The sequence below is a fragment of the Musca autumnalis genome, unplaced genomic scaffold (assembly GCF_047663935.1).
Source record: "Musca autumnalis isolate F117 unplaced genomic scaffold, ASM4766393v1 scaffold_1, whole genome shotgun sequence".
NCBI lineage: Eukaryota > Metazoa > Arthropoda > Insecta > Diptera > Muscidae > Musca > Musca autumnalis.
In genome coordinates this window covers 34,598,240-34,616,935 of record NW_027411644.1, presented here as the reverse complement: position 1 = coordinate 34,616,935, position 18,696 = coordinate 34,598,240, and the positions used below count along the sequence as shown (strand labels likewise).

General features: G+C 36.5%; 3 protein-coding genes and 1 long non-coding RNA gene across 4 annotated transcripts; 2 read left to right on the top strand and 2 right to left on the bottom strand.

The window, feature by feature from the left end:
- Nucleotides 1–5,488: 5,488 nt before the first annotated feature.
- Nucleotides 5,489–6,785, bottom strand: LOC141396689 (uncharacterized). The gene is made up of 4 exons (XR_012411221.1): nucleotides 6,264–6,785; nucleotides 6,092–6,208; nucleotides 5,839–6,026; nucleotides 5,489–5,778 (listed from the first exon to the last, which is right to left on the bottom strand). It is a non-coding gene; the product is annotated as an uncharacterized lncRNA (long non-coding RNA).
- Nucleotides 6,786–8,215: 1,430 nt separating this feature from the next.
- On the top strand, nucleotides 8,216–10,889 carry tgo (Aryl hydrocarbon receptor nuclear translocator homolog tgo). Its single transcript, XM_073972297.1, has one exon. The coding sequence runs from the start codon at nucleotides 8,687–8,689 to the stop codon at nucleotides 10,658–10,660; it is 1,974 nt and encodes a 657-aa protein (XP_073828398.1). The 5' UTR covers nucleotides 8,216–8,686; the 3' UTR covers nucleotides 10,661–10,889.
- Nucleotides 10,890–14,008: 3,119 nt separating this feature from the next.
- Nucleotides 14,009–15,627, bottom strand: LOC141396675 (abasic site processing protein HMCES). Its single transcript, XM_073972306.1, has 4 exons — nucleotides 15,457–15,627; nucleotides 14,954–15,387; nucleotides 14,616–14,896; nucleotides 14,009–14,551 (listed from the first exon to the last, which is right to left on the bottom strand). The coding sequence occupies exons 1-4, from the start codon at nucleotides 15,474–15,476 to the stop codon at nucleotides 14,093–14,095; spliced, it is 1,194 nt and encodes a 397-aa protein (XP_073828407.1). The 5' UTR covers nucleotides 15,477–15,627; the 3' UTR covers nucleotides 14,009–14,092.
- Nucleotides 15,628–15,870: 243 nt separating this feature from the next.
- Sf3b5 (splicing factor 3b subunit 5) lies at nucleotides 15,871–16,296 on the top strand. Its single transcript, XM_073972317.1, has one exon. The coding sequence runs from the start codon at nucleotides 15,985–15,987 to the stop codon at nucleotides 16,240–16,242; it is 258 nt and encodes an 85-aa protein (XP_073828418.1). The 5' UTR covers nucleotides 15,871–15,984; the 3' UTR covers nucleotides 16,243–16,296.
- The last annotated feature ends 2,400 nt before the right edge of the window (nucleotides 16,297–18,696 follow it).

Below are 18,696 nucleotides of genomic sequence, written 5' to 3'. Positions count from 1 at the left end.
AAGACAAAGTTTTAGATTTCGAGAAAGTTATGAGTGATATCACACTAATGATGAACACATATGTGGCTACCTCCAAAAATGTAAAGAAGGAGGAACTTAACATTATTGAAAAGTTAAGAGGGGAAATAAATAGTGGTCGTATTAATTTTGACTTAGAGAATATAAAAAGAGGAATTGCAGATGATAACAATAATAATAATAATATATAATAATCATGAAGTTATTACAGTATAATATACAAAGTTTATATAATGAGAATAATAAACATTTGCTAGAATTATATTTAGAAAACAATGCTATAGATATAGCATTGATTACAGAAACTTGGCTACGCGATAATGCGTCGTCAAATATATGCAATTATAATTATGCTTTTAAAAACCGTCCCGATGGTTACGGAGGGGTCGGTATGTATATAAGAAGAGAGATTCAGTTCTCTTTAGTAAATATTGATATCGATATGGAAGCCATTGGAATTAAAACTCTTAATCTTAAAAAAAATTTTATTTTAGTAGTGGTGTATATACCGCCAAATACCCCTCGTTCTCAATTTGAATTTTTTGTAAATAGTCTTTTTATTCGCCTTGAGAATTCCTCTCTACCAATAATAATTGCGGGTGATTTTAATGCCAGGTCTATGTCATGGGGAGACTCGGTGACGGACTCTCGTGGCTCAATTTTGGGTGATATAGCAACAAGGTGTGGTTTCTTTAGCTTAAATAATGGGCAGCCAACTTTTCGTTTGCAGGATAGACATGCTTCAGTTCTTGACATCACTTTTGCTAAAAACTTAGATACAGTACCTACATGGAAAGTCAATACAGTTAAATTAACGAGTAGTAATCATCTACCAATAATTATAGAGCTTCAATCTGATTCAAATCCACCTAAAGGAACTAGGAGAATTAAAAAAAGAGCCGTTTTTGAGGAAATTGCGGGAATGGATGTGGGTTCATCCATCCAGGAATTCAATGATAATATCCATAATATAGTGGATAGAAATACTATTACTATTCATCCTAGAAATAGGTATGTTCCAAAGAGATGGTGGAATGATGAAGTTTCAAAACTGTTTAGATTGAGGCAAGCGACTAAGGGAAAATATTTTAAAACAAAAAAATTTGATGATCTCGTGGAATATCAGAAGGCTGCAGATGCCTTAAGTGAAAAAATTAAAGAACTAAAAAATGAGAATCTAGCTAATGTGTTAAACGAACTTTCGACTAACCCTTCCTCCCAAAATTTTTGGAGAACCATGAGAAACATGAGAAAATATAAGCAACCAAAGAGTGTTAATCAGTCTTGGGATGAGGACCAAAAAATTGAGTATTTGGAAATTTTAGCTGCGTCTTCCGCTAACATAGAATTGCATAATCAAACAAATAACACAACATCTAATGATATGTTAGATGCGCCGGAGGAAAGGACTATTGACCCTAACGCTTCAGTGAGTACAGGGACATCGCATGAGACTGAACAAAGTAATGTACCAATTGCTAATTTCTCTGGGGAGGACCTTGTGGCCATCCCTGCTACACTTCCAAGTGAACCTGACTCGCATCAGAATCAACCGGATATGACTGTTTTTAAACCAAAACTTTCCTATGAAAGCTTTAAGCGTTTTCTCCAATCTAGAAGCTCCGCTTCAGCACCAGGTGTGGACTTGGTTTCCTATGATTATCTTAAAAAACTAACTCCGGAAGCTTTGTATAAGTTTTTCAAAATATTATCGGAAATTTGGCAGAAGGGAGAAATTCCGGAGGTTTGGAGAAATATTAAAATTTCTCCGATTCCAAAACCTGGAAAGGACTTAACTAAGGTTGAAAACTACAGACCCATTTCGTTACTATCTGTGCCGCTTAAATGCGTAGAAGCAATGCTCAAAGAATTAATACAGAAGCACATTGAACATAATAATCTACTCCCAGAAAGATGTTATGCCTTTCGCCCGGGACATTCAACGTCCATGTGCATAAACGATGTTATAAACACTGTTTGTGCGTTGAAGGCTAAAGGAAATCAGGTTTTGGGTTTGTGTGTTGACGTAGAGAAGGCTTATGACCATGTACAGGTGGGAATTCTTAAGGAACAACTGGAGGAACTTCAGATCAATGGTGCGGTAGTCTCCTGGGTTGTGGATTTTCTTCAAAGAAGAAACCTCATTCTGGGAAAACATAAGGTTACAGTTAATGCTGGTCTAGCTCAGGGTAGTGCTCTTAGCCCCATCCTTTTTAATTCTTACACTATTAAACTTCATAGTATTGTGTCACCGAATTGTTTGCTATATCAGTTTGCAGACGATTTTTTTATGGTGGTTTTTCATCCTGATTTTGAGACAGCGAAAAATTTGTTAGAAACTAAGATTGCGGAGTTTTCAGGTATTTGCAATAATTTGAATCTGAATTTTAATTTAAATAAGACAACGACTATTCACTTCAACAGGAGGCCTAGGCAGTTGGACTTGACACACAATGGTATTAATATAAGTCAGGTTAGTAGCATTAAGTATTTGGGTTTCTATGTTGCATCAAACAACTCAGCTAAAGAGCATGTCCAACAGACACTCAATGAGATTGACAAAAGGAATAAATACATAAACATAGTAGGGGGGTGTAAACAAGGTATGGACCCATCTAAGTCCTTGTTGCTGTATAAGTCATGTATAAGGTCAAAAGTAGAATATGCGTCTGCCGCTCTGGCCAACGCGGACAAGGGTTCGATTAATAAGGTAAGAACAGTTACGAATTCATGCCTAAGGAAAGCTCTTGGTACGATTAGATCCACCCCTGTGGAATGTTTGTACCATTTGGCTGCAGAACTTCCGCCTAAATATAGATTTCAGCTAACAGCGGCGAAGGAACTTGTGAAGTCCTTTGCGTACAAACGTCCAATTGTAAAAACTTTCACGAATTTAACTCACCCTATAAATACGGGAATGTATAAAATTTTCATTAGATACAGAAGCCTAATGGAGTCTGTTGGCACCACATCACCTTTAGGCCCTGATTTTAATAAAATAATAATTGATGACGATTTTTTTAAAGGGGTTTCGAATAAAAAGTCTGAAGTTGGCCTGCCCATTATAAAGCAAATTTTTGAAGAAAAAATGGCTTGTCTTAAGAGTAAACAGTTGGAAATCTTTTTCACAGATGGGTCAGTTATGGATGAATGTACGGGGTCTGCATTTATTCATGAAGGACCAGGTATAGTTTTCTCCTTTTATAATAACAACAAATTATCATCTATGTCGGCTGAGATCATTGCCATGATAAAGGCATTGGAGTATGCGAAAAGTAATAATATCTCGAGATTGGCAATCTTAACTGATAGTTTAAGTGGGTTGCTAGCAATCAAAAATAATAGAAAAGGAAACTACTTAATTGACAAGCTAGTGCGGTTGTCTAACGAAATTAATGGCGTTATAGAACTTCATTATATTCCTGGCCATGCTAATATTAGCTTAAATGAAATTGTAGATCAGGCAGCAAAAAGAGCCAAAGAAATCGGTACTGAATTAAAGACACCTTTGACGATTTCGGATGCCATAATCCACATAACAGAAGATTTATGGTCAGCTTGGTCAGCGGAATACAGGGACCGTGGTTTGACCAGCTCCTCTCATTATTTTGCCATCTTTCCTGATGTACTCAAAAGCCCATGGTTCAAAAATGCCAAAACTAACCCTCTGGAGACTAAGCAAATAAACAGAATTCTGACTGATCATGCCTTTTGTAATGCCTCACTTGGAAGAATGAATGTTATGCCATCAACCTTATGTGATACATGCGACGTAGAGGAAAATGTTGATCATATCCTATTTCAATGCAACAAATTTTCAAACGAGAGAAGCTTACATCCACTTATTCAAGATCCACCACTGATTTTATAAACAAATTCGGACTAGATAAAACACCTGCCTTAGTTAATTTTTTAAAGAAAATCGATTTTAACCTTTGAATTTAAATCAAGAATGAAGTCATTGTTGATAATTTTTTATCCTCATTCATCGGAACAATTTCTCAAACGAGAGGATTTCTTATTTATATACTCAAGACTCAAGAACCACCGTTGATTTCATGAACAAGTTTGGCCTCGACAATAATAGTTAATTTCTCAAGGAGAATCAAGTTTAACCAGTGAATTTTACTTCAGAAAGAAGTCTTTGTTGACAACCGTTGTCTAAGAAGGACAACATCATTAAAGTTACAAGGTTTGCGTACCTTTAAAACATATGCTGTGGTAATGCCGTGACCAAGAAGCCCTAAGGGAACAACAACATTTTTAAGCACAAAAAAAAAAAAAAAAAAACTTCGAATAAATAGATCAGCAAATGGTGTAAGAGAACAAAAGGCCGTTTAAAATGGTGTGCCAGGAATTTGCGGATACAGGTCAGTGCTATATTTATTCATGGTAAAGTGGGTATTTATGCATGTAAAAATATCTCATTGCAGACAAGGATCTGATTGAAAACATTATGAATGGAATCTCAATATATTGGATGCACTGTGAATTATACGGAATAAGATAAGTTCAGAGTATGGTTAGCCTTTTATTACGAAACCTCAGCCGTGTTATTTTGGCTAACTATGGCGAAGCAGATTTGTTCTAAATATCCCTAGCAGGGAGATATCAAACAGCAGTTTTTGGTATTTGCATGTCAAATGGCATTATAAGAGATTTCGTTGGACCATATTTTGTATCGGAAGACAACATGGGATTTGCGAGACCTACCCGTTATTTACTTTTAAGTCCCAATAATGTTGAGGGATGATCTTTAATGTGGGACGAAGCAGTATCTAAAGCTTCCGTGTTTTATGGCACACGAATGCACAATCTCTTCTGTGACAATTGCCATTCGCATGTAGCGATTGCATTAAATTGTATGCGCTACAAAGATTCCAGTTGTAAAGTTCCATGGTAAAGTTAGCCGCATGGATATTCTTCTGTGGCAGATATGTTAGTGTTGTGGGCTTCATCAAAACGTGGTTGCCCTTTCTTATTGTTGTACGCTATTGGGAGTGTATTTTTAATATTTGTTATATTGAGAGAGCATACAAATGACAGACTTCCTAATGCATTTTAAGATCGAATTTGGCTGCTTCTTGTATTATAAACATAATTTTTTTTTATTTTGAATGTTTAATAGATGTTTACGCGAATTTTCCTAATATTAAGTTTCAATATTAGTCGATGTATATTGTTTTAATGCAAATGTATATAATAGTTAATTTTAATAAAATGCATAAACATAAATTTGATTATTGATTAAATTGTAATCGATATTTGAGTCCATCTATAAATGATATTTTTAACTGTAAAAATGTATAATTAGCAATGCGTTTTAAACTTCTTTTGCGACTGCATCTTGTTAATAGAACTGCAACATTTATTCAGACTCAATTTATACTGTTTCATGGCTGCAATAGCAATTTAAGTCTGATGTTCACGTTAAATGCGTATAATAAAAAGGTGATACCTTACAACATTGTCAATAATGCACAAATTCTGGTTTGAAAACATATGTATTTAGCAATGTATACTTTAATAAAAATTGAAACGTGTACGTTGCTCTATCCAATTGAGTCGGAATATTTTCAAATATGACTTAAGGTCCCACATATGTATGCTTCGTCCGATCTCATATTTAGCTGCGATGTCGTCATAAAAGATTTCCGTAATGTTTAATTTAGACGGTGTACTCCATTTGTTTCTTTGCCAACCAAACTCATCTCATAGCGGAAATCTTTGTCTTTCAATTCATAATGGACCTGATAGATGCTATAGTTAGAAAAAGATTAATTTTAAGCATTTGTTATAATGCAAATAATTTCCACTCACATTCTGCCAGAATTCTGTACCAAATCGGTGGTGGACATTTCAGTATAATTAAATTTCTCAAAATCTGTCTTAGCTTGTTGTTTTGCTACTGGCACATGCTAAGGAAGAGGTATCAGAACAGCAGTCTAGTCTCAGGTGTTGCTGTGGTTGGCATCACGAAAGCAATCCTATGTGGTTGTTGTTTTTAGCTACACAAAACGTCAAGCAATGGATTAAACAGACCATAACCCACGTTCAGAAAATCTAAACTTACTATAATGCACGTTGACACTCTCCTTTCGTTACCACTTTTTATCCTTACACCTGTAGGGATGAAAATAGTGAACCAAGTTTGCATCTAGGAACTTCAGCCAACAATTTTTGGGATAATCTGAAATAAACTATGAATTATTTTATTCTGGATATTTAGATGCATTAATACTTACTACTGTCAACATTTTTACGGAACATACCAAGCAGAAACGTTATTGATTTTAATTTAATTAGTTTTTATTCATTTTTTTAATTTACAATTATGAAACTTCAAAACATATGTATGTATTTATATTTCATATTTTGTTTACATTTTTGAAAAATTAGATTGACACTAGTATTACGTACAACAACAAATTTCTATGTGGTTGTTGTATGGATTGTTGTACAACAACACTTGCTTTTACCTGTAATAATTGTACCATGCGTAGCATGGTACAATGAAAATTAACATATCTGGCGTAAAATCGATATTTTACGTGTGGAAGAAGCCAACACACGCCTGAGTTTAAATAAATAAACTCGCTATCAAAATGCTTCGTAAGAAGCAGTATTGTTTGGGCTTTTGTTTTTTTTTAAGCAAACATGGTCAAAACATTGTTAAGAATATTTCTAAAAACTATTTTCAAAGAAAAGTGCCAAAAATTTTGTTCTATGCTCCAATTTTTACCTTTATCAGGCAACGCCGTTAAAGACTATTATAATATAGGACAAGCCTGCCTAATACAGGACTTTCCATATATCATTAGATTGTACGTACTCTAGACATAACCCCATGGTACAATCAAGTAGAGGTAGGCCAGGTATGAAAATCACTGAAAAATGCCACCCTGCAGCCATGGCTTAAAACGTCAAATGTCATGGTACAATAATAATGGTAGATGTACCTGCATAGCTATCCCGTATTAAAAAAAAAATATGGAACTTAGAGCTTCGCTTTTTATATGTTAAAAGTGCCATATAGTGTAAAAACATTTCTTTAGCTATGCTCTAGAATATTCTTGTTGGAAAAGTGTTCCAAAAATAGCAAAAGTTCTTCCCAAACTTATTACAGTGAAAAAATGTCATTCACTTATTTTCTAATTGACAAGTTTGGCTAATCTGACATCGTGATTGCTGACATCCGATTTGCAGATAAATGTCAGCACAATTTTTATAAAAATTGTAATTTTAACATTCCCGTACTTTTGGAACAAATTTAAATTAATATCAATATTTGATAAATCGTTCATTCGTAAGTTTTGCTAAAAAATCAACAATTTTATTTTGCCACGCGAATACACATTTTTTTCCTTGTTTTCAATTTTAAGATAAAGTGTTACAGCAGAAGTTTTTTGTTGGAACAATTCAGCGATACATCTACCTTTATGATTGCATAATGTCAACAACAGTACAAAATGTCAACCCTGCTTTTGACAGATTAGGCCATAAAAAGAAAAAAATTTAATCAGCTGTTAGCTGTGGCCTACCTTCACTTTATTCTACCATGGTCTGTATATTGGAATACCTAGTAGATGAATAAAATACAAAGTGCTGCCAAGTTTATTTTTTCTTTATTCTTCTACCAGAAATGACACAAAACTTTACACAAGCGTTGGATGTGTTTAGGCCTTTATTCTTTTATTTTTGTTATGTCAGAAATGACGCAGGAAAGCAAGGCAAGCAGGCGAGGCAGCCTATGTACCCAGGGGCTCAATTCTGTTTCTATGAAAATGTGAAATGAAAACTTTTATAAAGGAGAAAACTCTCAAATGAAACAAATTATAAAGGAAATATTTTTCATTTCAAATTTTCATAAAACAAGAATCCAATCCCTGGCCTTTACTTTGTTTATAGCGCATTTACATTCACTTATGTTCTATAGAAACTAATCATGAAGGCATCCTAGGCCATGTTTGCATCGTATATATAGTTTTGGGAATTTACGTCATCTATGTGACAGATATTATATGGAACTGACAACTTAAAAGACGCAAGTTTTATAAAACATGTTGGATGTAAAATTCTTTTTTCTCGTCATTTTAATTATACTTTCATACCAAATAACGTTTTTTTACTGTGTACAGCAGTTGTCAGGCGCAATAACCACACACAGGCTCATTGTAACCGATTACTCGGTATACATCGACAACACTGACAATAATTCAATAATTTTCATTTTCTCTTGAATTGCGAAGAAAAAAATGAGTTGAGTTCGTGGAAATTTTTAAATTAAACCAACAAAAAGTGTTTTAAATAATAAACTAGAATTTTTATTGAGTAGAGGAGATGTCATGTAGCTCGTGAAAAAAGAGAAACACTTGAAAAAAGTTTATTAAATATAAGAAAATCGAAAAAAAAACTATTGGTCGTCTACGTAGACAAAGCAGCAACAAACAAACACCCTCATCAGATACATTTTACTGAGAACGCGAACGCTGCTTTGCTAACTGACATTGTTCTGTCTGTCGTCGGGTAAGAAGCAAAAAGAGCTAGAAAAAAAGTTAGAGCTAACACAAGAAGAAGAAGATACGAAAGTACAGAAACAACAAAACTTAACAACGACGACCTAAAAAAGCAGAGCCAGTAGAAGAGAAACTCATTACATATTCCAATCATGGACGATACCAGTATACAGGACAAGGAACGTTATGCCAGTCGAGAGAATCATTGTGAAATCGAACGCAGAAGACGGAACAAAATGACGGCATACATTACGGAACTTTCGGATATGGTGCCGACATGCAGTGCTTTGGCCAGGAAACCAGATAAACTGACCATTTTGAGAATGGCTGTTGCCCACATGAAGGCCTTGCGAGGCACGGGGAACACAAGTAATGATGGCACCTATAAACCATCTTTCCTCACCGATCAAGAATTGAAGCATTTGATTTTGGAAGCAGCTGATGGTTTCCTATTCGTGGTTAGCTGTGACTCGGGTAGAGTTATTTATGTTTCAGATTCGGTGACACCTGTATTGAATTATACCCAAAGTGATTGGTATGGCACAAGTTTATATGAGCACATACATCCAGATGATCGTGAAAAGATACGTGAGCAGCTATCCACACAAGAGTCACAAAATTCGGGCAGGATATTGGATTTGAAATCGGGTACTGTGAAAAAGGAGGGTCATCAATCTTCAATGCGTTTGAGTATGGGAGCTAGACGTGGTTTTATATGTAGAATGCGTGTGGGTAATGTTAATCCCGAGACAATGGTGGCTGGTCATTTGAACCGTTTGAAGCAGCGCAATTCATTGGGTCCGTCACGCGATGGTACCAATTTTGCTGTGGTCCATTGCACGGGTTATATTAAAAATTGGCCACCAACTGAAATGTTCCCCGGTGTGCACATGGAACGTCCCGATGATGATATGCATGGATCTCATTGTTGTCTGGTGGCCATTGGTCGCTTGCAGGTTACATCCACAGCTTCAACAGATGTCACCAATGCCAATAATCAATCCGAATTTATCACACGCCATGCTGTTGATGGTAAATTTACATTTGTCGATCAGCGTGTCATGAATATTTTGGGCTATACACCACCAGAGCTGTTGGGTAAGATCTGCTATGATTTCTTCCATCCAGAGGATCAATCACACATGAAAGAAAGTTTCGAGCAAGTTCTGAAGCAAAAAGGACAAATGTTTTCCCTGATGTATAGGGCACGGGCCAAGTCCGGAGAATATGTGTGGTTAAGGACCCAGGCCTATGCTTTCTTGAATCCCTATACTGATGAAGTGGAATATATTGTGTGTACAAACAGTTCCAATAAATCGTCACTGCATGCAGCTGCCGCTGGCCATGACAATAATAATCCGGAACAACAAGAGCATGTCTATGTTACACCCGGAGTCGATTACACACTGCAGGGTAGACGTGATGTGACACCAGCGGGCTCTGCCACCGATCCAAATATGTATGCCACCCACAATATGCTGCCAGCAAATGCTGGTCCACCCCACTTAGCACAACAAGCCAACAATCAGACACCACAAAATGTACAAAGACCATCATCAGCACAAAATCCGGTACCCTATAGTTATGATGCCACACATTCGCCGTTGGCCTATAATACAGCTGCAGGAGGGCCTTCACCCAACACAGCACATATGGCAAAAATACCCAAAGCAAACACATCACCGACACCACAACATCCCACAAATTGGCCACTAAGACCACCACCACCCCAACAACAGCAACCCGTTACCGAAGGCTATCAATATCAACAATCAAGTCCGGCCCGTTCACCAAGTGGTCCAACATATACTCAGCTGAGTGCTGGTAATGCACGCCAGACAGCAGCAGCATATCAAACGGGACCACCACAAGCTCCACCCCATGGCATGTGGGATTGGCAAACGGCTCAGCATGCACCACATCCTGCTGCCCATCCCGGTGCCCATCCTCAACATGCAACCCATCCACATGCCACCCATCCAGTGCATGCCCATGTTCCCGGCCAACATCCACCACCACCCCAACAAGGTCAGGAATTTTCCGATATGTTACAAATGTTGGATCAAAGTGCACCGGGTACATTTGAAGATCTTAATATAAATATGTTCAATACACAATTCGAATAAGTGTAAGACGACGAAGAAGTAGGACGAACAAATGACGTATTTTATTGCTTATTTTTGCTATAAACAAAATCCCAAAATCAGTATAATAAGGCAGCCACGAATAAAACGAAACAAAAATCTTTAGTTTGTAAGGTCTCTCATAAAACAAAATACTACTTTTTTTCTAAAGCGAAATACAACAAAACTACATGTATATGTAATGATGCAAAATATATATAAAAACTGAAAATTTGTCAATTTTTTTTCTTTGCAAAAAAAGCATTGCCTCTAAACGGCTTAGTTCATTCCAAAAGAGAAAAGATTAAAAATTTCTTTTATTTTGTATCGTTTTAATTAAAGAAGCTATGGAGGTAGGGTAGTATGCCCATCAACTGAGCTGTAGTTTTTATAATCAGCACTTTATTTTTGTTTTTGCTTTGTACTTCAGTTTTGTTTGTGTTCGAATTGTTAATGAATAGGAATTGTTAGCATCATCAGTTTTTGTCTGAAGGTCTCGTTCAGAATTTCTAAACAGATGTCTAAATTGTTTTTAAGTATGACGTAAGGGATGATAATACCAAGTAACGACATCTACCTTCAACGGCGAACATAGGACGTCTTCAATTTGAAAGATCTTGTATCTATATAAGACTCCTTTGGGAAATCGTCTATCTATAGAAGAAGGTATTCTATCCATAGAAGACTCCTTTGGGAAGCCTTATATCCATAGAAGACTCCTTTGGAAGGTTTTTTGTATATAGAAGTCCCCCTTGGAAGGTCTTCTATTTATAGAAGACCACTTTGGGAGGTCTTTTATCTATAGAAGACCACTTTGGGAGGTCTTCTGTCTATAGAAGACTCCTTTGGGAGGTCTTTTGTCTATAGAAGATCCCTTTGGGAAGTCTTCTGTCTATAGAAGATCCCTTTGGGAAGGCTTCTCTTTATAGAAATCCACTTTGAGAGGTCTTCTATTTATAGAAGACCACTTTGGGAGGTCTATCTATAGAAGACCACTTTGGGAAGTCTTCTATCTATAGAAGACCACTTTGGGAAGTCTTCTATCTATAGAAGACCACTTTGGGAGGTCTTCTGTCTATAGAAGACTCCTTTGGGAGGTCTTTTGTCTATAGAAGATCCCTTTGGGAAGTCTTCTCTTTATAGAAATCCACTTTGGGAGGTCTTCTATTTATAGAAGATCCCTTTGGCAGGTCTTCTATTTATAGAAGACCACTTTGGGAGGTCTTCTATCTATAGAAGACCACTTTGGGAGGTCTTCTATCTATAGAAGACCACTTTGGGAGGTCTTCTATCTATAGAAGACCACTTTGGGAGGTCTTTTGTCTATAGAAGATCCCTTTGGGAAGTCTTCTCTTTATAGAAATCCACTTTGGGAGGTCTTCTATTTATAGAAGACCACTTTGGGAGGTCTTCTATCTATAGAAGACCACTTTGGGAGGTCTTCTATCTATAGAAGACCACTTTGGGAGGTCTTCTATCTATAGAAGACCACTTTGGGAGGTCTTCTATCTATAGAAGACCACTTTGGGAGGTCTTCTATCTATAGAAGACCACTTTGGGAGGTCTTCTATCTATAGAAGACCACTTTGGGAGGTCTTCTATCTATAGAAGACCACTTTGGGAGGTCTTCTATCTATAGAAGACCACTTTGGGAGGTCTTCTATCTATAGAAGACCACTTTGGGAGGTCTTCTATCTATAGAAGACCACTTTGGGAGGTCTTCTATCTATAGAAGACCACTTTGGGAGGTCTTCTATCTATAGAAGACTCCTTTGGGAGGTCTTTTGTCTGTGGAAGACTCCTTTGGAAGGTCTTTTGTCTGTGGAAGACTCCTTTGGGAGGTCTTTTGTCTATAGAAGATCCCTTTGGGAAGTCTTCTCCTTATAGAAATCCACTTTGGGAGGTCTTCTATGTATAGAAGACCACTTTGGGAGGTCTTCTATCTATAGAAGACCCCTTTGGTAGGGCTTCTATTTATAGAAGACCTCTTTGGTAGGTCTTCTATCTATAGAAGACCACTTTGGGAGGTCTTCTATCTATAGAAGACCACTTTGGGAGGTCTTCTATCTATAGAAGACCACTTTGGGAGGTCTTCTATCTATAGAAGACCACTTTGGGAGGTCTTCTATCTATAGAAGACCACTTTGGGAGGTCTTCTATCTATAGAAGACCACTTTGGGAGGTCTTCTATCTATAGAAGACCACTTTGGGAGGTCTTCTATCTATAGAAGACCCCTTTGGTAGGGCTTCTATTTATAGAAGACCTCTTTGGTAGGTCTTCTATCTATAGAAGACCACTTTGGGAGGTCTTCTATCTATAGAAGACCACTTTGGGAGGTCTTCTATCTATAGAAGACCACTTTGGGAGGTCTTTTGTCTGTGGAGGACCACTTTGGGAGGTCTTCTATCTATAGAAGACCACTTTGGGAGGTCTTCTATCTATAGAAGACCACTTTGGGAGGTCTTCTATCTATAGAAGACCACTTTGGGAGGTCTTCTATCTATAGAAGACCCCTTTGGTAGGGCTTCTATTTATAGAAGACCTCTTTGGTAGGTCTTCTATCTATAGAAGACCACTTTGGGAGGTCTTCTGTCTGTAGAAGACTCCTTTGGGAGGTCTTTTGTCTGTAGAAGACTCCTTTGGGAGGTCTTTTGTCTATAGAAGAACTCTTTGGGAAGTCTTCTCTTTATAGAAATCCACTTTGGGAGGTCTTCTATTTATTGAAGATCCCTTTGGTAGGTCTTCTATTTATAGAAGTCCTCTTTGGGAAGTCGTCTATTTATAGAAGACCACTTTGGGAGGTCTTCTATCCATTGAAGACGCCTTTGGGAGATCTTTTATGCATAGAACACTCCTTTGGAAGGTCTGCTATCAATAACATGAGTCTTCTCTCTTTAGAAGACCTCTTGGAAGTCTTTTCTTTATAGGAGACCCCTTTGGGAGATCTTCTACCTAGACAAGACGTCTCTGGGAAGTCTTCTGTCTGTGGAAAACGCTTTTTTGGATGTCTTATATCATTAAAAGACGCCTTGGGAGGACTTTTTTGAAGTCGTCGTATAGACGTATTTGGTATGTCTTCCATCCAAAGAATCTATATTATTTGGAATACTTCTTTTGTAGTCTTTATTTTAATAGAAGACCCTTTGGGAGGACTTCTAGCTATAGAAAATCCCTTTGGGAGGTCTTCTGTCTATATCTATAGAATATCCCCTTGGGAAGACATTTATCTACCAGAAGGCGCCTTTGGGAAGTCTTCTATCTATAGAAGACAACTTTGAATGGCGGTCTAACTATTGAAGATCTCTTTGTGAGTTATTCTTAATATAGAATTCCCCTCTGGAAGGTACTTCATCTAAACATTTTTTTGAAGGATTTCAGTTTCAATTTTTTTTTAAGAAAATTTGTATTTTTACAAAACAAAAAGGAACATTTTATTATTCAAGTTGGGATTTCGAGGCATCGCTATCTTGATTTGTATCGGTAACATCTGCCGCCGAAGTATCTCCATCACGGATCTTTTTCATAGCTCGCTTATAGTCACGATAACGTGGTCGTTTAGCTGCATGTAACTCCGACTCACTTTCACTTGTCGTCGTTGTATTACCACCACCAACACCTGCACTATATGAATATGATTTCTGATCATCTTCATCACTTTCTAATTCGGATGATAAGACAGCTTCACGTCGTTTTCGAGCATTTAGCCAGGCAGTCATTATTCGATTCATTTCTGGTTTGATTTCCTTAACCATTTCGATGGGTTTGTTACATTTATCAGTCTTATTGCGTGAATTATTTACTAAGTTCGATACCTGATGCCATTCGAGTTGGGTGCATGGACGTAGCACGGCCAGCGCTTCCTCATCGGTAACATTTTTAAAATCTAACCATGTCTGGAAAGACAAAAAACTTTAATAAGTCAACTGTTACTTTTTCTTCAAATGTCCCCAATCTTACATTAAGCTGTTCTTCAGTTTCCAGTATGGCTGGCATGCGGTAATGCAACCACGACATAATTTTGGAGGATTCAAAGGTAATGATACTGTAGCTATAGATTTTATCACCCTGATCATCTTCCCATACATCAAAAATTGCTGCCATTTTCAAGAGATTCACATCTTCCGGTTGCCAAGTACTACGGTCGTAGATCTTGATTTGATCCTTTTGAGGCATGTACAACAAATGGGCAGCTCTTTCGGAGGGTTTTGCCGATTTGGTGGTTTGCCATTCATAAAAACCTACACAACTAATTATTAAATAGAGATTTCGTAAAGTAAAAATCACATTTAACCTACCTTCACACAGCACTGCACATCTTTGGCCACGCCGAAAAGGTCCTCTAAACAACTTCGAGTTTAACATGTGTTCCAAACGGCAATTGTTTGTTGTTAATCCGTGTTTACGATAATCACCCTTATGCCAAAATGGTATCATGCCCCACATCATGGGAACCACGACTCGAGAATTTTCCATATTCTTGGCCTCCTCTTCATCATAAAAATGATATTTGGACACTAAGACCGGTGTTATATCTGTTGGAGCTATATTATATGAAGGAACATATTTTCTATCGCAATTAAATTCTGAGCGCCACTGAGGTTCGAGTACACATTCATGTTCCTTGTTATTGGCGACATTGTCACACTCGGGCTGATTTTCTTTTGAGTTATTAGATTTCTTTGGTTTTCTATAACGACAAGCTTTGAGTACATCGCAGGGTTCCAATGTTCTGTTAAAAATCAAGGATATACAAATAATATTATTGGTTTGGCATAAATCCATAAGCACAGAATCTTACAAGCAAGTTCGTCCACACATTTGAAAACTTTCAGCACGTCCTACCTCTTATCTAGTTAAAAACCGGCAAGCAAAATATAAAATACAAGGGCTCTAAAAATTAAAAGAACTCCATAATAGGGGTTTATAAACTGACTTTAGAACTGCCAACAGTTGATTGAGGGAACGTTTTTTGATATTAAGGGGGTATCTTGTCAAATATATAAACTTTTTTATCTTGTGAACTTCCAAAATAATCTTTTTTAAAGTCTTTTAAATTTTTGCAAAACAAAGCTCTAAAGATAGAAACAGAATCAATCTTTGCTTGTTTCTACCTTCACGGCCTTTACGAACCTTCTTTTTCAAAGGCGTTCCAAAGAGAACGGCGCCAACCTCCCGATTTGTCAACAATTTAAAATTACAACGGCGTTGATTCAGCATTCCGGCGTTACCGGTTCTTTTAGTGTTACTTTGTATTCTTCTTGTGTGCGACTCTTGGAAAGCATAATTTTAATTTTAGGAATTTCTTTTAATATAAATTAAAAAAACTATGGGTGATCGTTACAATATTCACAGCCAATTGGAGCATTTACAGAGTAAATATATCGGTACCGGCCACGCAGATACATCAAAATACGAATGGCTGACAAATCAACATCGCGACTCATTGGCGAGCTATATGGGACACTATGATATGTTAAATTACTTTGCCATTGCTTTGAATGAAACCAAAGGAAGAGTAAGATTTGATTTAATGGAAAGAATGTTACAGCCTTGCGGACCTCCACCAGAGAAAATGGATGAATAAAATAAAAATAACATGGATTTAGGAAAATATAAAAAAAGTTTTGTTTTATTTGGGAAAATTTAGTGTTGTAAACATTGTGACTTTTCGGGTACTCGGTACTATGTAACTTTGGTGGGTAGTCGAATTTGAAATAAAATGGTAGCTTACCCTGCGTTTACAAATGACAGGACTTGTATTGATTTTCACTTCATGTATTGATTTTCAAAATCCCACAACTTGCCTGTGTGACGTAGGCGTCCCGACAACTGCAAAAACAGTTGTAAATTTTTTAATGAAAATCATCGACTTCTTTTTGTTTTCCGTTCACATATTTTGTTTTTGTTCATGTTCTTTTGTTTTTAACACATTTCAATCATTATCTCACTTATTTTTACAAAAATGCCAAAAATGTGTCTTCCTTACTGTCTGTGAAAAAATGATGGACAGCTGGAAGACAAACGACAAATGTATGTGTTAGTACATCAGAGTTGTATTTGAAGACAAACTGTCTGGTGTAAACGCCTAGTTATGTTCGCAGGCCTTTACCCCCTGTTTGTGTAAAAAATTTATTGTTCTCACACGATTTGTCAAATGTTGTAGATAGATTTTCTCCTCTTAGCGCAGATGTGGAACCACAGTTTATACAGTTGGACACTAATGAGTATTTTACATGATATGTTTTTTACATATGGGTTGTCACTTTTTATATACAAAATGTATATGCAAAGTGACAGTGACAACACATATGTAAAATAACATATCGTGTAAAGTACCCATAAGCCCACCTGATTGTTATGTTTGTTGTCAAAAACATCATTGTGATTTAAAATACAAAGAAACTCAAATCACAATAATATAAAATCTATTATGTTTGTTGTCAAAAGTTGTTAACAGAACTCTGAATGGCTGACCTTCTGAGGAATTCTTAACTATATATAGAACGTGTCTACGAAGAATTAGGTCTGTATGTCATCTAGGGGCTGAGCTATGTATGCCCAAATTATTACGAATATAGATGAAGAAAAGAAAAAATAGTTACAAAAACAGGGGGTTAATGTGATAAACTTCTTTTATTATTAGCTCTGTTCCTTTACGTGCCTGAGGTTTCCAGTTTTTACTATTTTCTACAAGAAAAGTGTTCCCTTACTTAGGTTTTAGAGCTGTTGCGCCATTTATTTGCTAAACAGGCAACATTTTTCGTAATTTTCCACACAAAAATAAATGACGATAGCTACGTTATATATTTTAAACAACGCACGAAAACACCATACTATTATAAGCAACCCTGCTTTTTGCCATAAACTACCGAAAAATGCAACTGATTTATGTTGTATGATCATGGTAGAACAATAAAAGGTAACAGCAATACCCAGCTGACTGAACTGGGCTGTAATGCTAGTGTCAAATTCAATACGACGTTTTATATAGTCGATGGTCAGACTAGCAAGGTTTCTTGAAACCAATTTCGTTAATTTCTATGTCGATGGTCAGACTAGCAAGGTTTCTTGAAACCAATTTCGTTAAAGTTTCTTTTCAAGTTTCGTTAGTGTCCACACACGTTAACGTGAAATTTAAGATTTTTGCATGTCCTCTTTATTTTACCATTCGCGTTTGTTGTGTTTCTCATACCAATAAAAACAAAACAAACACAAATAAACTAAAAACAACACAAAATAATTAATATTAATAGTTAAATTTTCACTATTTCATTAATTAATTGTTTTTATTAAATCTTTTTATGCTTATTTTGTTGTTAACGTTTGCTTGAGAAAATAAAAATGAAAGAAATGGAAGAAAAAATCTTGCAACGAATAACAAGAAGAGACAACATAACAAACACAGAAAACCATGTACATGGGTTTCACTACTTCATACCCCTCGCCTATAAACTGGACGTCGCCATGTTGAAATCGTGCTAGTCTGACCATCGACTATGTGAACCTGGGCGTATGCGTGGTTTACATTTACGAAACCCACACGATTTCAACTGTCAATTCCATTGCTTAAACGTCAAATGAAATCCAATGGATTTCATATGAGTTTTCATTTGACGTATACGCAAAGGAATTGACAGTTGAAATCGAGTGGGTTTCGTAAATGTAAGCATACGCATATGCCCCGGTTCACACTAGAGTGATTTCATTTGAAAAATGCCTTAGATCTTTCCCACTACAGCATTTTCAAAAAGATACTTTAGCATGGAACTCGATCTAAGAACGCCTAATTTCATGAAATTTGTTCAATGAATGCTCTGTTCCTTTACGTTACCATTTCTTCCATTTTTAACCTGTAAAGTGTTCCCTTACTTTTAATAGCATACAATTTATATGATAGCAGTTTACCACTTTTACCATTTTCTGCCACTGTTACCATTTTTAAAAGTAAAGGAACAGACCAGAAATCTCTCTAGTGGAGACCGAACTTTGGGACTCGATCTAAGGACGCATAATATCATGAAATGTTTTCAATGAAATC